The 19,347-nt window shown below is 43.0% G+C and overlaps 1 protein-coding gene, 1 long non-coding RNA gene and 1 other non-coding gene across 18 annotated transcripts in view; 2 read left to right on the forward strand and 1 right to left on the reverse strand.

Moving 5' to 3' along the window:
• The window catches only part of Cplane1 (ciliogenesis and planar polarity effector 1), a 102,134-nt gene that overhangs the window by 43,178 nt on the left and 39,609 nt on the right, over positions 1-19,347 (forward strand). For 12 of the 16 annotated variants that reach the window (XM_011245335.2, XM_030248797.1, XM_006520001.3 and 9 more), the window contains 15 exons: positions 167-276; positions 427-585; positions 1,505-1,613; positions 4,106-4,397; positions 6,221-7,193; positions 8,656-8,765; positions 9,581-9,747; positions 10,135-10,205; positions 10,869-10,948; positions 13,137-13,214; positions 14,711-14,891; positions 15,084-15,365; positions 16,388-17,128; positions 18,013-18,167; positions 18,910-19,039. In XM_011245335.2, coding sequence (XP_011243637.1) covers positions 167-276; positions 427-585; positions 1,505-1,613; positions 4,106-4,397; positions 6,221-7,193; positions 8,656-8,765; positions 9,581-9,747; positions 10,135-10,205; positions 10,869-10,948; positions 13,137-13,214; positions 14,711-14,891; positions 15,084-15,365; positions 16,388-17,128; positions 18,013-18,167; positions 18,910-19,039 — 3,638 coding nt within the window. The remainder of the gene's footprint in view (positions 1-166; positions 277-426; positions 586-1,504; positions 1,614-4,105; positions 4,398-6,220; positions 7,194-8,655; positions 8,766-9,580; positions 9,748-10,134; positions 10,206-10,868; positions 10,949-13,136; positions 13,215-14,710; positions 14,892-15,083; positions 15,366-16,387; positions 17,129-18,012; positions 18,168-18,909; positions 19,040-19,347) is intronic. The other 4 variants (XM_006520000.3, XM_030248795.1, XM_006519998.3 and 1 more) reach the window with 4 other exon arrangements.
• Positions 7,802-7,912, forward strand: Gm24144. The gene has a single exon (XR_003951727.1). It is a non-coding gene; the product is annotated as a U6 spliceosomal RNA (small nuclear RNA).
• Gm41265 lies at positions 8,763-10,909 on the reverse strand. Its single transcript, XR_875023.3, has 3 exons — positions 10,831-10,909; positions 9,968-10,041; positions 8,763-9,321 (listed from the first exon to the last, which is right to left on the reverse strand). It is a non-coding gene; the product is annotated as a predicted gene, 41265 (long non-coding RNA).

The following is a 19,347-nucleotide window of genomic DNA, read 5'->3' on the forward strand; positions in this document are numbered from 1 at the left end:
CAGGCTCAGGCTCTGGTCTTCACACTTGTGCAGCAGCAAGCATGTTAGTGGTGGAACTGTCTCCCCAGGCAGCCCGCACAGTTTTCTCTTGTGACTAACAGAGTAAAGACATAAATAACCTGCAGATGTAATGGTACGTAATTTCCTTTTACGTTTGTGTTTTTAGGTTGCTTCAGAGAACTTTGTGCTTTGTGCTGGATGTTGCATGTCCGGGATAAATTGTCATACACTTGCAGGCAGTATCAGAAAGCAAGAGAAAATACAAAGATAGAAAAGGTATTTATCAGCTCAAGAATAGAAAATGAGCATCATTTGGGAAATTATTGCTTAGTAGAAGTATTTACTATTTGTAGTAAACTATTCTTTTGAACTTATTCTAGTCTGTCCATGTAAACTGAAAAGACAATTTTCTTCTTATCCACACAGGACCTCGAGGTAGGGTTTGATTCTTGTGTGGTTGAGCACTGTTTTCATGCACTGGAATGGGCCTGTAGGATGCTACCATTCTCTCGGTTTTTTAATATGGAAGAACTTATTCAAGATATAATTTTGAGCCTTATTGGAGAACTGCCACCAATCAGAAAGGTAATATGATTGTTGGTTAAAAAACAAAAAAACCTAACAAACTTAAATCGGAATAATAGGCCCTGATGGATTTCTGTTGCTTTAGTCAGGGAGGATGTTGCCGTTTCCTGTCAGACTGATTAGACTTTGGATAATGTCCTCCAGTTCAGAAAGATAGCTATTGTACGATCTCACAGGTAGACAGACCCTAAGGCTCATCAGAGCAGAGACCAGAATGGGAGGAGCCAGGGCTGGGTGTGCTGGGAATAGGAAGGCGTTAGAGCTGTGGTAGACATGGGGGCGTGTCCCCCTCAGTAAGTAGTCATCCTCCCCCTCTCCTCAAGCCTCTTCGCTTTTTGGAAGTTTCCATAAATCCTCGAGGCTAACAGATCTGTGTCTCTCAGATCCATTTCAGTATAATTTTCGTCCATAGATTTTTTTAAATGTTGGTTCTGAGTACATAGAGAAAAATAAATTTTTCTAAAGGATGTGGAGGGATGAAGAGGTGTTGACTAAAGGGTCCAAACTTGGATTTATAAGATGAGTTAGTTCTAGGAGCCCGTGTACGGCACGGTGCTATAATTAATGATCCGCTGTGATTTACTGAAGTTTCATGAAGGAAGTAGCTCTAATGTGTTCTTACTGTGCATGTGCACACATACAGTTATCACTACACTTGGCGACTGACATGCTAATTTGGCTGATAAAGTATATATCAGATCATTGTACCTTCTATCTTGAATATACATAATTTTGTCAAACATTTTACAATACAATAAAGAAGGAAGAAAGAAAAACGATGCTGATTTCTGGTAGCTTGATTGAACAACTAAAGAGTTTTAAGTAGACATTTATGTTCTGACTTAAAGTGTTTGAAGAATTAAAAGAAGAAAGAAAAAGACTGATGTTACTCATAAAACATTAATTTTTTTTTCTGAAGGTAGCAGAAATTTTTGTGAAAGCATTTCCTAATCCTGAGGCCATAAGGGTTCCTTTAAGAGAAAAATACCACTCTCTTCAACAGAAACTCAAACATGGTGTTGTGAAAGGTATTTGCTGTTTCTCAGATATTTAATGGATACATGTTGTTGAAGATGTTCTGTTTTTAAAGGATTTCTTTTTAATTATGTGTGTGTGTGTGTGCCATGGGTGTGCAAGTGTATATGTGTGTGCCATGGGTGTACAAGTGCCCCTGGAGACCTCAATTCCCTTGGAGCTGGAGTTACAGGCAGCTGTGAACCGCCTGATGTGTGTGCTGGGAACTGAACCCAGTTCTCTGGAAGAATACCAGTGTTGGCAACTGCTGAGCCATCTCTCCAGCTCCAAAATGCTCTTGTTTTGAAGGTATCTGCTGTCTGCCACCCAGGTATCTGAATTTCTGCTATCCCTAAAGGTAAAGAATGAGAAAGTGGATTAATGACCTCATTGCAGAACTAATTACGCTGGTTTGCATGGAGATGGAGTCGACTTCATGTCAGTAACTGTGTCTTAGGAAAGTTGTTCAATCCCGTTAGGCCTTTGCTCTCTGCCTCGCTTCCTTATTTATAACTAAGATGGTTGTTCTGTTGCCTACTTGATTAATCTGTATTGAGAGAGGATTATACAAGGCCAGAGATAGACATACAATGAGCAGGGCTGCTCTGTGGGGAGGATGGATCACTTGTGCTCATGTTTTCAAAACCATTCTGGTCCACACAGAAGAATTTCCCCTCAAAATGAAATAAGAGAGAACACGGGGTCTGTGCACTTCTTGTATTTATCGAAAATGCTTATTTTCCCTCTTTGCTTAAAGTTACTTACATTTTTGATTTTATCCTGTACATTCAAATGGCCTTGTAGATTTTCTATTGTGGCAAAATGTATAAAACACAAAGCCTGTCATGTGGCCTTCCTGTCTTCCTTCCTCCCTTCCTTCCTCTCTTCTTGCACGCGCTCAACTGGCCAGGAAGAACGACGGTGCAACAGGATCCTTCTGCACACATTTATTGGGAGAGCATTGATTGCATAGGCGAAAGAAGAACCCCGAACAAGGAATATGATGCTGCTTATATACTCCTCCATGTGACGTGTCAGCTCCTGATTAGCTGCTCACTCATCACCGCACTACTACGCCCCGGGATAGGCAGTGACTTGGCACGAATTCAGTCTTGCCCCTGCGCACATTACTTGTTTACCAGTTAGGCACAGCGGAGGCTCGTGATGGCAATTGCTCACGGCTCTCCACACTCCCTCCCTTCTGTGACGATGCAGAGCAGACCCGGGGCCTCTCGGCATCTTGCTCAGGCTTCACCACCACACTACTCCAGCCACGGAGAACCTGAATCTGTCATTTGTTTTCTTAGCTGAAGTACTGCTGGCTTCTTGTGCAACTTGCACTTGCATAGTTTTTGATACTTTCTTCTATCTTCTGAAATATCCTCTTTCTATATTAATAATGCTTAAAGTTTTAGTAATCTTGGGAAAACCTTATTATTGTTATTATTTCTCATTACTTTTAGTATGAAAGCCTTAATTTTTGCTCAAAATGTTCTCTATTTCCCCACTCAGTGAGGATAGAAAGTAATGTTTGTCATTCTTTATTCATCATTGTCTGTCTTTTTAAGGGAAATGGGGCATTTTTACTTGCTCATTTCTTACATTGAGGTACTTTGAGGTGACAGGATTGGCCTGGAGGTTCGTTACTGTAGTCCTTACCTACCGAACAGTAGCAGCCAGTCATTTTATGGGTCTCTTCTTCTAAACCAGTTTTGCAGAGAATTACCCTCTGTAAGGCACTGACAGCTGCGTGAGGCAGACAGTCCATCAGTGTGAGGGAGTTCTTCAGAACCTTGTTTAGAAAGTCATAGTAGCACCTACTGTCTATATCAGAAATACCTTCTTCAGTTGTGGTGGGGTGTGTTTGACTGTTTGGTTCGTATTGAGATGGGTCTTGTAATTCCCCTGTCTCAGCATCCTGAGTTGGTATAAGATGTGCAGGTGCACATTCCCAGACCTGGCCTACCCAACCCAACCCAACCCAACCCAACCCAAAAATTACTTCCCCTTAGGATAGAGGAGCGAGTGAGGGGATCTGGCTTCTTTGCTTTTTATTATTATTTTGTTATTACTATTATTGATGAAGAAGAAGAGGAGGAAGAGGGAGAGGAGGAAGAGGGAGAGGAGGAAGAGGGAGAGGAGGAAGAGGAGGAGAAGGGCTCTTATTCAGCTTCTGCAGTTCTGGAAGGGCCATAGCTTTCCAACAAATACCAAGGAAAACAACATCTGCAATAATGTGGAAATGAGCCTTAGTGTAGTTAGCTTGGTCCCATGTCCCAGGCAGAATTGGATCCCTTTCTTCCTCGCCCTTTTCTTTTCTTTGACACAGGCTTGTAGCCATGGATGGTCTGGAACTTAGTGTGTAGACAAGGCTGGCCAGAACCTGTTCTGATGCTCCTGATTGTGCCCCCAAGTGCTGACGTTGCAGTCAGGTACTACTACTGTGCCTGCCTTAAACGTTGAGTTGAAACATTGCTGTGAACCATGAGGACTTTGGTTTCCCCAGGTCCTCAGACTGAGGAACTGATGTCTACAGTCATGCGGCACGTCCGGAAAGTGAGGGTGAAAGCCCTGAAGCGCGTGCAGAGGAACATAGGTGCTTTTGAGATGGATATCTGGGAGCCTGATGAAGAAGACAAGCCCGCTGCCACTCCTGCTGCGGACAGGTTCTCCCTGGGGCCCAGCGTGAGCAGTACACTCACGTTAGACCTGGGCAGTTCCCTACTACACAGCGATGCCGACACCTTCTCCGAAACCTTGTCTTTGGAAGAAAAAACTTGGATACACTTGTATCAAAGGTACGCTGGATGTAATGCAAGCACCCACTTCCTCCGGAAGAGAGGGCAAATAATGAGCTTATTTCCGATCCCAGAATCCTCAAGAAGTAGAGGGCAACCTCTGTAACTCACTGGGCATTACAATTTATATATTTGAGATATATATATTCAATTTATATATTCATTGTCAGTATTACTGAGATTATGGAATGGTTGTGACATCTGAGATGACAGATGAGTAGACACAATTCAGTGGGTGACTTGAAGTCTATTTATTTTTTTAATAATCTTTAGATTTATTTAGGGCAGGTGAGGGGTTAGGTGTGTGGCATTTGCTTTTATTTTGAGACAAGATCTTATTCTGTCGCGCTAGCAGGCCTGGAACACAGAGATCTGCCTGCTTCTGCATCCTGAATATTGGAATTAAAGGTTTGTGTCACCATGCCCAGTTTAATCTTTACATTTAAATAGAAAGTTAACATACTTAATTTAAAAACCTTAAATACGAAATTCAGCTTTAAGATCCAGTAAAATACTAAAAGTTGAAAATACATGCTTGATTTTTTTATGAGAGGTCACAGTCCCAATACGATAAATATACTGTATAGACTTCCTCCGACCACTTGGAGTAAGGATTATGGAATTATTTGAAACAGTAGATGTTTGTTTTGTTTCTAGTGCTGGAGCAGGAACCCAGGCCCTTGTACATTACACATAATTGTTACATCACTAAGCTTCCATATTTGGGCTTCATCCCCAAGACATCTCATTACATATATACAAATATCAGCCCCCTCCCTGCCCCAACCAGTAAGAAAACCCACCCAGACCCAAAATACTTCTGGTCCCAACAATTCCAGAGAACAGATACACAGCCTATAGTTTGAAGTGATTGGGGTTTGAGGACCCAAAGGAAGGAACTTTCACGCTCATCTTTAGAGCTCTTCGTAAATTCCTGGCCAATTCTTCCCTAGGGTATAAACCTGTGATTTAAGGTCTTGTGTGTGTTTGTTTTTAAATTTACTTATTCTTTATATGTGTATACACTGTCACTCTCTTCAGACACACCAGAAGAGGATATGGGGTCTCACTGTGGATGGTTGCTGGGATTTGAACCCAGGACCTCTGGAAGGGCAGTCAGTGCTCTTAACCACTGAACCATTTCTCCAGCCCATGATTTAAGATCTTGGGTTTTGTTGTTTTGATTAAAATTATAGTAACTGCAATGTAATATGTTCTCTTTGACTTAAAAACTATATAATCAGCCGGGCGTGGTGGCACACGCCTTTAATCCCAGCACTCGGGAGGCAGAGGCAGGCGGATTTCTGAGTTCAAGGCCAGCCTGGTCTACAAAGTGAGTTCCAGGACAGCCAGGGCTATACAGAGAAACCCTGTCTCAAAAAGCCCCCCCCCAATATACATACATACATACATACATACACACACACACATATATATTTACTTTATGCATATATATGTGTACCAAGTGCCTGCCTGGCTCCTATAGGGATAAGGAGAGGGCATTCGATTCCCTGAAATTTAAATTACAAATAGTTTTGAGCTGCCTGACTTGAGTGTGAGGAGCCAAACTTAGGTCCTCTGGCAGAGCAGCTGGTGCTCACAGCTGCCAAGCCAGTTCTCCTACCCCGGGTCCTTCAACCCCGTAGAATAGTCTGCTTACTAGCAATCCTGTAGTTCGTTATGCTTCATTGACAAGATAAGTCAATTGAAACACAAAAAATACATGACTTGTCAATACAGATGTTTTTAAATCCATTATGAAATAAATACTAATAATTAAACAGTGATTAAGTTAATCTTGCTGTTCTTTTTTTATACCATAGGCATACCCCAAGTCATATGGAATTAGCATTGGTTGGTAAAAAGCCCAGTGATAAAAAGAAAGTAAGTAATCAGAAAGAAAACTCCCAAAGGAAGGAAGATGATGAGACACCAGGGAAGGAAGCACTGCCTGTCATTGGTGTTTGGGAATTTGAACGTGATGATGATGAATATATTAGCTTCCTTGAGCTCTTCCTGAGTTATATTCTTGAAAGAGACCTTTGTTCCAGTGACCCTGGCATTCCATTTTTGACAAGCTTTTCTGGGCGCCTTAGAGAACATGAACTTAATTCTTTACTTTTTGATGTACACACAACATTAAAACGACGCCAGAGCAAGACCATCAGTGAGAATGTGTACAGAGCTGGTTCCTGCTTTGCTGTCACTCCTGAGTCACAGGAACCTGAAAACCTGTCCTCTCTAAACAGTGTGGGTGCCCGACATTTCGAAAGCCAGGCCCTTTCAGCTTCAGCACTAGGTAACCAGTCAGGGAGCACCTTGGAGAACCCTCTGCAGTCAGGGAGCACGTCGGAGAACCCTCTGCAGTCTGATGTCATGAACTGGGAAAGAAGGGCAGGATTGTTTGGCTTAAAACAAAAGCCAATGTATAGAGTTCCAGATGACAAGCGAGAGAAGCCCACAGTGCAGAGATCATCAAACCATTCCTTTTGGGTACCCGAGTCCATTAAACCCGGAAGACACAGATTCCGAGCTCTTGAGGGCAGTGCTGGCCCCCCTCGGGAAGACCTTCCTCTGGCACTGCAGAGCATGTTCGGCGATGCGGGGAGACTGGTAGAGTGGATGATCCGCTGGTCAGATCGGAGACTTCTCTGTGATCCTGGGGTCACTCCGTCATCCTGTAAATACAGTCCAGTAATTCGTGTGAAGACCTCTACAGCTGCCATTCTTACCTCCTTATGGCTTCTGGAGCAACCCTACTCTGCTGCATATACGGCAAAAAATGGCATTATTAAGGTAATTGCATAAGCCGTTCATAACAAGTGAGGAAAGTACCATTCTAGTTTAAAACTGTTTTTACTCTGTAAAGAATTTATTAAAGTAATAGCAAATTAATGACAGTGCTGATTATACTCTGTATCACCCATTGTATCCTTTTTCTTCTTAAAGAGATTCCTTTCATTCTTTGAGAAAATTACAGTGTAAGTACCTTCAGGGAGGCTGTGAGAATTTTATTTTTTATACTGTTTGTACACAGAAACAGGGAAAAAACACTTTGTTAACATTATAAATGCTTTTACATTTCTGTTTTTTCTCTTTTTTAAGTTTCAGGCGTTAGTTGATAAAGGGACTAAGCTACTGAAGTTTTTAGCAAATACATAGGGGATGTTTTCCTTGTACTCTTGAGACAAAGGTTGCAAAATCTGACCTGAAAACCAGCTATGGAGGAGCAAGGCTTATCAGTCTTTCTTTAGCATGTTAATGGTGAAGACCTTCATTCTAAAACAGTGATGAGGAAGTGTGTATATATAGGTGTGTGTGTGTGCATACAAGCACGTGCACATTATTTTTTTCTGTTTGTCAAATTGAACTTTTATTTTCTTTTTAAAAAATATCCACTTCTGGTGCTCGCTTCGGCAGCACATATACTAAAATTGGAACGATTTTAACAGAGAAAATTAGCATGGCCCCTGCGCAAGGATGACACACAAATTCGTGAAGCGTTCCATATTTTTACTTTATATGCCCCAGTACAGGGGAATGCCAGGGCCAAAAAGTGGGAGTGGGTGGGTAGGGGAGTGGGGGGGGGGTATGGGGGACTTTTGGGATAGCATTGGAAATGTAAATGAGGAAAATACCTAGTAAAAATATTAAATAAAATATCCATGTCTGTTATTTTAAGGTATGAAGTTTATGTGAAATGAGGGCACTTGTTTTCTTGAGATTTGTATTTCTAGGTAGCACATGTCTAAGTTAGGCAAATACATTACTTGTATTGTTTTAAATTTTTTCCTTTTATTCTTGTGTATATGGTGGCTTTTGCCTGTATGCATGTCTGTGGTCCACACACATGCAATGCCTGAGGAAGCCAGAAGACGGTGTTAAATCTCTTGGACTGGAGTTGTAGGCGATGGTGAGCCATGAAGTCGGTGCTGGGAATCAAGTCCAGGTCCTCTGGGAGAGCAGCCAGTGCTCTTAACAACTGAGTCATCTCTCCAGCCCGGCCACTTGTATTTTTAGGTGCATGTGTTTTAACACTATGTGATCATGAAAGTGTGTGTGTGTGTGTGTGTGTCAAACTTACTTTTTCCTGGTAGACAAAAGATTTGACCATTGCTTCTAGAAACAAATAATTGGAATGTTCAAGTGCAGTAAATAATGTATAAAAGAATCCATTCTAAATAACATACGAATGACATAAAAGTATGCTTTTAAAAAGTGCTGTTGTCCATATAAAATTCTAAGATGGTTTCTTCAGGTTCTAGAGCGCCATCACACTGAGCCTCAGGTGGCAGCTGAGAGGGAGAGCGACGTTGATGCTGACTGTCCAGCTGCAGTAGCAGCTCAGGAAGGGACTGAGTGCTGGAAGTAAGTTGCTGTGTGTGCCCTCCTCCCCAGGAAAGTCTGCTGGCTTAGGAAGACCTGAGCTCTTGAAAGTGAGAAGAAGGAGTACAGGAACAGACTGGAAGCTCCTGAAGTGCTTGCAATTCACTGTAAACTCTGTTTCCTCCACATGGGTCTAGCATGTCTTTCCTGAGGGAGGAACTAGTTCCTTCTGAAAGCCCCCTTTACTATGAGACAACAGTAGGAGCAGTATTATTTGAGAACAGTTAGTCAGACCTCTGTCACTACGTTGATAAACGTGAGGTAAGCAGCTTACAGAGAAGGTTTATAGGCCCACAGTATTAGACATTCTACTATGTGGCTGGTGGCTTTATTGCTTTAGGTCTATACTGAGACAGGATGTCATGATGAAAGTACATGGTCGAGGAAGGGCCGGGACTCATCATCCTATTCAAAGGCACACATTCAGCAACCCGTGAACCTCCCCACGGTTCCTACCTCTCAGTGCAGCCACCACCACCCAGCACTGCTACCCTCTGAGCTGAGCCTTGGACAGCGGGAGCCTCGGAGGGACGGTAACCTGCATATGATGAATACCATAGCAAAAGCATGACGACTCCTTTGTGAAGACATGAATTTTGCATAAGCTGAATTTACTCTACTGTTTTGAGTAAATGAAAGCTAGGCCCTTCCATGTATCAGAAATATAAGAAACATTTTTTAAAGCTTAGAAATTATGAAAATGAAATTTGTTTCTTGTTGAAAAAAATGAATTAAATGTTGAGAAATTGTTTGTCTCTGAGACTGGATTCTAATTTTCATGGCTCCCTTTTCGTTAGTAGAATGCCAGCTGAAGCAGAAAACCATGACGTGAAAGACACGGGTGATGAGATTGCTCCTGTTACTCCGGGCTCTGAGAGAGAGCTTGTGCATGCTGACGGGCGTCATTCAGAAGCAGGGTCATCTACACAAGATGAGATGGACGTGCACATCTCAGACTCTGAAGGTCAGCTCGTGCAGGCCATAATTTCCGTTGGCATTACTAATTTATAATTAATAACATCCAAAATAACTCTTTTATTCTTAAATATATTTGCCAAAACATAGCTTATAACTAAAAGATTTGTGGTATCTCTTGAAATGCAAGCATATTAACTTACTTATAACTTGATTTTCTAATAGAACCAAGAATATGCAAGACATTTTTATATTAGTAGGTTTCTTACCATGCCTGGGCAGTGTGATTCCTGTGAACAAACTGTGGGTCTCTCCCCAACATTTCCTGCAGTATCTCCTAAACCTTAGAGAGAGAGAGAGAGAAAGAGAGAGAGAGGGAGAAAATGAAAAGTTTATCTTTCACATTCAGCATTCCCTTCATTTCTAACCCTTCTAGAAGGACCCGTTGAGAGTCTGAGAGGTCCCAGTGCTGTCATCTGCAGGCCAGAGTCACAGCTCTCATCAGAGGTAAGCCCGTGAGCAACACACACAAGTGTGTGACTGTGACTTAGTGCTTAAACGGCACCTCCGGCGCTTGTCCCACCGTATAGTATGTTAAGGCAGAGCTGCGTCTGGCGCAGGCGCGTTGCCCTGTAGGCAGTATGCTGAATTTCTCTTTCTCTGAGATTCTGTTATGTGTGCTGGGCTTTCAGACACTGACGCGTTCCATTTCCTGAAGTAGCAGGCTGGTCAAGAGTGTGAGCGTGTCCTTGCTTATGAAGTGGGCTCAGTTTCAGTGTGATTTGCAGTTTCTATGTATTATTTGTTTCCTCAAATCCAAATTTCTAAGTGGAACATAGATCTTTCCTGTTATTTTAACATTTATTTAAAGAAAGTGTTAGTTTTTCCTCATTTTGTGGCAGTTTTCACAAGTTAGTTTGTGATTTCTAAAACAGTCTACAGGCAACACCTCGTCTTTCTACTTTAATGGACTCAATAGCTCATCCTGATGGGCTCAAGGCAGTTCACATGTGTAAGGACTTGCTCAGAGCAGGACGGAGACTTTTAAGGGTCATTTTGTCACTTGCTTTTTAGACCGGTATTTAATGTAAAATTCAGAATATACAACAAGAGTCATGCATGTGTGTCTCACCTCTTCATTGTGGGCACGGGCACTGTTGACTTTTACAGCATTCCGAAGAAGAGGCTCAGTGTTCCAGGAAAGAACCACGAGACGCCAGCGTGGATACAAACTTGACAGAACAGAAAGGGTAAGGAGAAGAAAGTAGGACATGTGTCTTTGTCACTTTTCTATTGCTGCGAAGCAGCATCTTTACTAACAACTCTTATAAATCAAACCATTTAACTGGATGTTTGCTGACAGTTTCAGAGTCCATGATCATAGCACTGGGGCAGTAGCCGAAAGCTTTACATCCTGATCCACAGGCAGCAGAGAGAGAGACAGACAGATGGAAGAACAGACAGAGGGAGGGAGGGAGGGAGGGAGGGAGGGAGGGAGGGAGGGAGGGAAGGGGGAAGATGGAGAAGTGGAGAGGGAGATGGAGAGGGAGGGAGAGAGGGGAGGGGGACAGGGCCTGCCATGGGCTTTTGAAACCTCAAAGCCCAGTAACAACTCCACCAAGGCCACAACTCCTCCACCAAGGCCAGCTCCTAACAGTTCCACTAATTACAGACAAAGCATTCAAACGTAGGAGTGTATGGGGGCCTTTCTCTTCAAACCACAACAACATGATTTTAAGCTGTTTATTTTAATCTTAGGCTTTTAGACATTTTTCATAATTTATATATTTTAGATTGGTATTATTGCTTTTATTTATAATGACAGTGAATTGTTCTTGATAAATGCAATCATTGGTAGAAATAATCTTTTCTTTTTTGCCTTTGTCCTCTTGTCACTCAGCCTTACCAAAATGAATTCTTCTTGTGCCCATAAAGAGGCCAGGGTTTATTCATCTACTAATTAGGGAAGTAGAAAACCATTGTACATCATGCACACGGCCTTCATTGTTGTGTTCTCGTTGCTGCGTTCTGTCCATTAGGGCTCCACACAATGTTCACAATTTGCTTCTGGCACTTCACTGTCTCGGGGGAGGTGGAAATTTTAGAATTTTAGAAAATGTAGGGGCTGGTGGATAGACGAGCCAGTAAGCTGCCTGTCCTAGAAGCAGGAGGACCTGAATTTCATCTCTAGTGCCCATGTAAAGAACGGGTAAGAGTCTAGTGCTGGGTCAGAGGAAGTGGGCAGGTCCCTAGGACCAACTGGCCAGACAGCCACACCTCATTGCCGAGGCCCTGTCCCTCGAAACAGAGTGACCCCTTCCTGAGGAACAACACCCAGGTTGACTGGCCTCTTCATGCCCATGCTCCCGCACACCACCTACACAAGCCACATGAGGGGTTCTCTCCCCTGACAGACACAAGCCATAGTTATCTGGGAAGAGGAACTCAGCTGAGAAAACGCTTGTCACATTGCTTACAGATTGTGTATAGGGCGTTTTATTGGTTGCTGATGGATGTGAGGAGGACAAATCACCCCTGAGCAGTTGGTGTGGACTGTGTAAGAAAGCAGAGTGAGCAAGCCAGGAAGTAAGCAGTTCCTCCAGAGCCCCTGCTGTAGTTCCTGCCTCCAGCTTCCTACCCTGGGAAGTGAAATCAACCAGTTTCCTCACAGCTGGAGAAACCTAAGACACTTGATAAGAAGAGCAACATTAGACTCCTTTTTCTCAGATCACAGATTCTATCTATTTTAAAAAGTCAGTAAAATTTTTTTGTTTTGTTTTTGAGACAGGGCCTTACTCTGGCTGACCTCAAATTCATAATCTGCATGCATTTGCCTCAAGTGCTGGGACTAAGGCATATGCCACCATAGCCAGCTGAAACATTTTCTCTTGACGTGCTGTGGATCGTTTATAGGGCCTTATATGCGATGGGCACGCACGTTACAAACGAGCTGTATCTCCTGTCCACTAAAGAATACGTTTAAAACCCTGTGATGTCATTATCAGTATTAAGTATTTGTATTTGTAAAAATGAATCTTCACAGTTTCAAATGTAACAGTAGATTCTTTGCTCTGAGTAAAGTGCTCTTTATCCGATGAAACTGTGGGCCATAGGTGGCTTCATGCCCCTGGCTTTAGATTGTATTTTTATCCGATAGATGTGGCCATAGGCGGCTTCATGCCCCTGGCTTTATTTGTATTTTTGTTGCTAAGCAGTCAGTGCTGCTCACGTTGTGTATTAAGCCATGGAGTCTTTGCTGTTGTTGGAATCTGGGACTAATTACTATGGAGACAGTGGAAACAGACTGTGATTATGAGCTAAGTGCTGCAGCGCTATTAGAGGGGTAGATTCCTAGGTGGCAGGAGTCGTGTGTGCACCGTAGAAAGTGTAAAGGAGGGCGAGGATAGCAAGCTCCTAATCACTGATTTTCGTTTGTAGTTCTATCGAAGCCTTGTCAAAATCGGAACGCAGAGTTCCTCATTCACTTTGTATAGATGCAAATTCAGAAACTTCTAGGTAAGAGTTTTTATCTACTGTACAGTTTTGAAATCATGTTATAAAAATAAGAGAATATAACTCCTTTGCCAGCCTGAAATAATTGCCACATATTTGTTCTAAACACTAAGAAAATAGGTAAAAGTAATGTGATACATTGAAAAAGCAATGTAGGCACACCGTTTTGAGACCTCAAGTCATTATTTACAGATTTTCCTAAATCTGTGTTTTAAAGAAATGAACTGTGTTGGGACAGTCTTTTCAGAAAAAAGAAAATCCAGTACTAGATATATTATTGAAATATTGTTCCATTCATCTTCTGATCCCTAACATAAGAATTGCTCTTAGCCCATTTTAACATTCCTTCATTTTGCAGTACTGGGTGTTGAACCTAAAGCCTCAAATAGACTAAACAAACTGTCCACCACTGAGCTACCTTACCCCAGGACAGTCCTGCCCCACCTGATTAGCTTCTGAGACCACACGAGCGAGGTCAGGCTGCCATACTGAAGATCTCACTGTCTTTAGGTTTATCCTCTTGGTCTTTGTAATTTCTTCTACAAGAGTTAATCAGAGTGCTAGTCAAATTTGATGAGTTAGAAGGAAAATTCAGTACAATTTTATATAGAAAAAATTCTCAGACTTGATCTCCTTGCTAACTGATGAAAGTGAAGCCCAGTAAAGTTGGGTGAAAATCATCACATCAATTGTGAAGTCTGTTGTCGTAGATTTACCATGTAAATGCAGTTTTGGTTTAAAGCATGCTCACTGCAAAACAAAGAGAAAAACAGTGCTGAAAGGGAATGAATGAATGCAAGTTCAAACTGTCTGCAATTGTCTATGTTCTTTTCTGAAACAATGACTATTTATTTGAATATAACACTTGCCTGGTTCCCCCTTTAGTTGATGAAATTTATTTACTTAGAAAATACTGGAAGTATAGGTGGGGTGGCACATGCTTTTAAACCCAGCACTTGGGGTGCAGAGGCAAGCAGAGCTCTGTAATTTAAGGCCAGCCTGATGTACTCAGTGAGTTTCAGGTTAGCTAGGGCTACATATAGAGTCCTCATTGGAAGAAAGGATAGGGATGGGGAGGAAAAAAAAACACTTGAAGACTCACTATATTTAAGGAATCGTTTCTTTTTTCTTTTTATTATTATTATTATTGGTTTTTCGAGACAGGGTTTCTCTGTGTAGTCCTGGCTGTCCTGGAACTCGCTCTGTAGACCAGGCTGGCCTCGAACTCAGAAATCCGCCTGCCTCTGCCTCCCAAGTGCTGGGATTAAAGGCGTGCGCCACCACGCCCGGCAAGGAATCGTTTCTTAATAATTGTTTTGTCCAAAAAAACAAGACCTAAGAACTGCCTTAGTCTTTTAATTTTTTTTTAAATAGTATTTTTGTTATGGTTTATTGTAAATGGAGACTCTGGTTTGTTTGAAAATAAAATGTTCACAGTTCTGTGTATTTAATACTTACCAGAAGTCATTTTATGGTTTTATTTAAATGTTTTCACACAGTGCACAGATTTCGGACCTTAAAGAAAAATCACCCACAGTTCTACCCCTCATGTCAAATGGAGCCCAGGATACTTCACAAACACCTCAGAAGACGCAGGGAAATGAACACAGGGCTCAGTTACCAGATGCTTCCGAGTCTGTTAGGCAGATGCTCCAAGATGAGATGTTTAAATTAGTTCAGGTGAGCATGTGCCTATGTAAGTAAATCTTTACCTTATATATAATTGGAAATTTGCAAATTCATAGAAGTGGAGTAGTCAAAGTGGAATCCCATGCAGTTCTCTGTCCTTATGAGCCATCGGATGTCATTTAACGTTTGAGAATGTGGCTCTTAACTGTGACATCTTCACTTCTTTTCATTGTTTTATTCTAGCTGCAGCAGATCAATTTTCTGAGCCTGATGCAAATAGTAGGACCGTCGGTTGCTAGTCTCCCAGACATGCATGGACTTCTTCAGCAGGCTCAGTCTGTGCGTTTTGGGGAAAGCCAAGTATCAAACTCCACAAAGAGTGATTGTATTGAAGTCAACAGCAGACAGAGAGTTAGTGCCAGAGCACAATCCATGGGAGAGTGCACCAGGGAGCCTGGCAAGAACAGCCCAGCAGACCACAAAAGAATTAGCCGTCCTGATCAAGATAGTAGTGGAGATACACAGGTAACTCACACTAAGATGCTATTAGAACTGAAGAAGTAACCTAGTGGCAACATGCTTGCTGAAGGCTTGAGTTCATCCCTCACAGCAGTGATAAAGAAAAGTCAGGCATGGGGGTGCATACTTAACATCCCAAGCTTCGGAGGTAGTAACAGTCAGGTCTCTGTGCCTTGCTGGCTAGAGCCTAACCTGCTGGGTGAGGACATGCCAGTGAGAGAACCTGCTTTAAAGCAACAGCAACAACAACAACAATGGGGAGGGGGGGGTGCGGGGGGGGGGGGAGCAAAAGAACAGTGGTAGGCACCTGAAGACTGACACCCATTTTATTATTCTGGTTTTATTTCTGTTCCTGTCGGGAAATCCCCTGACAAATATAACTTGGGGGAGAAAGTGTGTCTGTCGGCTTGCTGTCCAGGCTGTCATCCGTGGGGGGAAAGGGTGTCTGTCTGCTTGCTGTCCAGGCTGTCATCTGTGGGGGGAAAGGGTGTCTGTCTGCTTGCTGTCCAGGCTGTCGTCTGTGGGAGAAAGGGTCCCTGTCTGCTTGCTGTCCAGGCTGTCGTCTGTGGAGAAAGGGTCTCTGTCCACTTGCTGTCCAGGCTGTCATCCGTGGGAGAAAGTTAAAGCAGAAAGGGCTTGAAGTGTGCAGTCAGTCACAGTCACAGGAAAGGAATGCACACCTCATTTGCTTATGCTCTGCTCTCTTCTGCATTTTACACAGTCCGGGAGCCCTGTGCCTAGGGAATGGTGCAAAGAGCTAGGGCTGGGTTGTCAGTGTAGACAACCTGTTCATTAAAACGGATTTTTCTGGTGGTTCTAGATTATCTCAACCTGACAATTAAAGCTAGTCATGCACACAGTGTAGATAGCATTTGTGTCCGTCTCAGTTAATTGTAGGCTTTTTAAAATTTGAATAAATGTATTTTTTAGCAATTTTTCTAACATACTATTTATTCAAATCATACTGAATTTTATTTACAAAATAAGGAATTTGTAATATATCCTAAATGTATATATTTTTCTTTGAGGATATTCCGCATGGGAGTGTTCCTTTGTGTCAATTAGATGGCCAGCCTGAGGTGAGAGGACAGACTGGAGCACCTCGGAGCTTCGCACCTGCTTCCTTTCCTCCTGCCCCTGCTGCAGACAGCGGCCTCCAGCTTTTGTTCACACCCGCTGCTATCCAGAAGACGCCTCAGCTGATCCCCCCTGCCCGAGCAGGCGCTCCTGGCCGTGGCTTTCCTCTGCTTCATTTTCAGCCCAAGCGTGACTTCAAGCCCCTTTCCTTACCTGTAGGAAGAATTCCACAAGTTTCTTTCAGGCCCCAGGCCCAACCAAAAGAGGCCTGGAGCCTGTCGGACTCTTGCCAACCTCCTGTGTCTCAGAGAACAGTGCATACCACGTTACCATCTCCTTCAGATTCGAGCCACTGTAATGCGGAAGCCATGAGAAAAGCAGAGGCTGTCCTCACCGGCATCCCGAAGCATGTGAACATGGGTCAGTACGCAGGGCAAGGGTACTTGACCCCTCAGCAGGATTCTTCAGTATTTATAAAGCCAGAAAATGTGTTTGATGTTAAACCAAGCCCCCCTGAGACAGCTCTTCAGAATTCTTTTGGACTTCCTTTATTACACTTGCAGTTTAAGCCTCCTTATGTATTCTCAGCACCACCAAGAGCATTCAGTCGATTTCCCTCAGTACCTGGCACAGAAGGAAGAAATCAACCGCAACTGTCATTACTTCATCCGTGCTTGCCCCCAGAGAATACGGTAATGACTTTCTGTGTGACTGAAGTGCATCTTGTACATGTGAGTGTGAGTGTGTAGTGTGTAGTGTGTAGCAAGTGCACATGGTGTGTTTGAAGTTTCTATCAATATTGTTATGATCAAATCTATTTTAGATAAAAGTTTTTAAGTACAAGCCAGCTTGTCAGTAGCATTCCACGTAAAGAGACAGTAGCTTTTGAAATCCACTAAGTCCTCCTCAAAGATCCTACCTTGATCTATGAAAGTCAGATGGTCTAGCTGGTCACTGTGTCAGTTAGTAGTGCGTGCTAGGTAGTAACTTAGGTAGTAGCTGAGTGACTTGCTCTGTGCTGTGCGTTGTCTCCCGCAGACGCTGTTGGGAAAAGACGGGCTGATTCACTAGAAGGATTGACTATGCCTCTTTCCTGACATATCACGGACAGGAGAGAGGGTTAATGTTGCAGACATTTTATTATTTTGAAAATAAATTTAAAGGTTCTTTTTATTAGAATAATATGCTAAAACCCAAATTCTTCTGATAACCCCTGTTTAGGGCCCCCCAGACTATGCAGATATGCTTACTCCAGGAGGAAGAGTGTATATGGAAAGTCAGTTTAGAAGAAGGGGTGTCAAGGTGACTCAGTTGAGGGCCAGGAGGCAGCTCACTGGCCGAGCACTGACTTAGCCTGCTCCGGGCCCTGAGTTAGTTCCCGGGGAGAAAATAAAAAAGACCTGTATGAAAGTTTAACAGCCCTCTCTCACTGTCTAAGACGTGGCCAACCACTCTTCCTGTACAGGTCAGCTTGTTGGATTGGATATGTTCTGTCTCTTATGTGTTTCAGTTTAATTTAAATGTTTTCTTTATTATTCAACATAATTGTGTATTTGAGTTATCTTTTCTTTTGTAGTATAAGAAGCCCCAGCTTATCCCACTTGAAAATCTCCTGGCATTTAAAAGAAGCCAACAAAAACTGGCACACAGTGTGTCTGGACAAGGTGACGCTGCTCCTCACTTTGTAGGAGTCAGCATGGACGCAGCTGGGATAACACAAGGGAAGCAGAGGCAAGTTCACATGGTTGTGTCCTTGTCATTTGCCACGTGTTTAATCTTACAGTTTGGAAAGATTTACTCTATTGTGAGAAATGGGATTCCCCCACCCCCCAGCCCCTGTCCATTTTTCTTAAAGTTTTCCTTCTTACCTTTCATGGCTGGAGAGTTTTCTCCATGTTTCTGTGACAGAATGAACAATTCTGTTTTGTATTACAAGTCTTTGGGATCGGGTGAAATCCCATGTGCAGCTAACCAGAATTCATCTTTACTCAGCCCACCACACATCCCCAGACTGCTACAAGGTAGGAGGGTAGTGACACTATGAAGTGTCATATCTACACACACATGAGGAGTGTGTGTGTAGAAGCAAGGCTGCCCAGACTAACTGAAGAGCAGCTGTTGTAGTCTTGGCCCTGCAGTGGGTGACACAGAGCATTGTTTAAATGCTGTCCTTTCTGCCTCCAGTGCTCCCTGCTGAGGTCTTTATTGAGCCTCTTCATGGAGCTTAGTGGAGGGTTTCATGGCGTTTCTGGCACCACAAGAGTGAAACTGCTTAAAAGATGTATATCTATCCCCAGACTCCAGTGACCAGTTCAGCATACTTAATTCAACATCAACTGTAATTACTTGTATTCTAGCAGAATATCTTGTTAGTGAAGTGGATCTTCAGGAGTTGTTTTCATGCAGCAAGTCACAGATGAGAACCTAAAGTTACTCTAAGGGAAAACCATGGTCTTCCCGTTGTCTTCCACAGGCAAAGCAGGCGTGCCAAGAGGGAGCTGCAAGAAGGAAGAGCTCAGAAGCCGAGAAGAAAACCAAATGTTAGCTTCCGCCCGGAGGACTCCCTCATTAGCAATGACTCAGAAGTCATCATAGAGCCCAAGGTACAGAACAGCTACAGTAGACTCTTTTCTCACTTGCATGGGACAGTTGGGTGTTTGTGGCTGTAGCCTGTGCTGGAGTTTCAGGCCGTGGAGAGTCTGGCCATAATACACGAGAGCCCAGCTGATTCTGTCCACAAATAGACACCCTCTTCTACAGAGGTGAAAAACATCTGGAAAGCTCTCTGAAAACACTGCAGCTTAGAGCCTCTGCCTGGTGATTTGCTGTGTGTGACGTCACTCTGGGCTTTTTCTCTGTCTCAGTGCACATAATGATCATTTTCTGTCAAAGGCTGAGATGAGATGTCTCT

Source organism: Mus musculus, chromosome 15 (genome assembly GCF_000001635.26).
Source record: "Mus musculus strain C57BL/6J chromosome 15, GRCm38.p6 C57BL/6J".
NCBI classification, from domain to species: domain Eukaryota; kingdom Metazoa; phylum Chordata; class Mammalia; order Rodentia; family Muridae; genus Mus; species Mus musculus.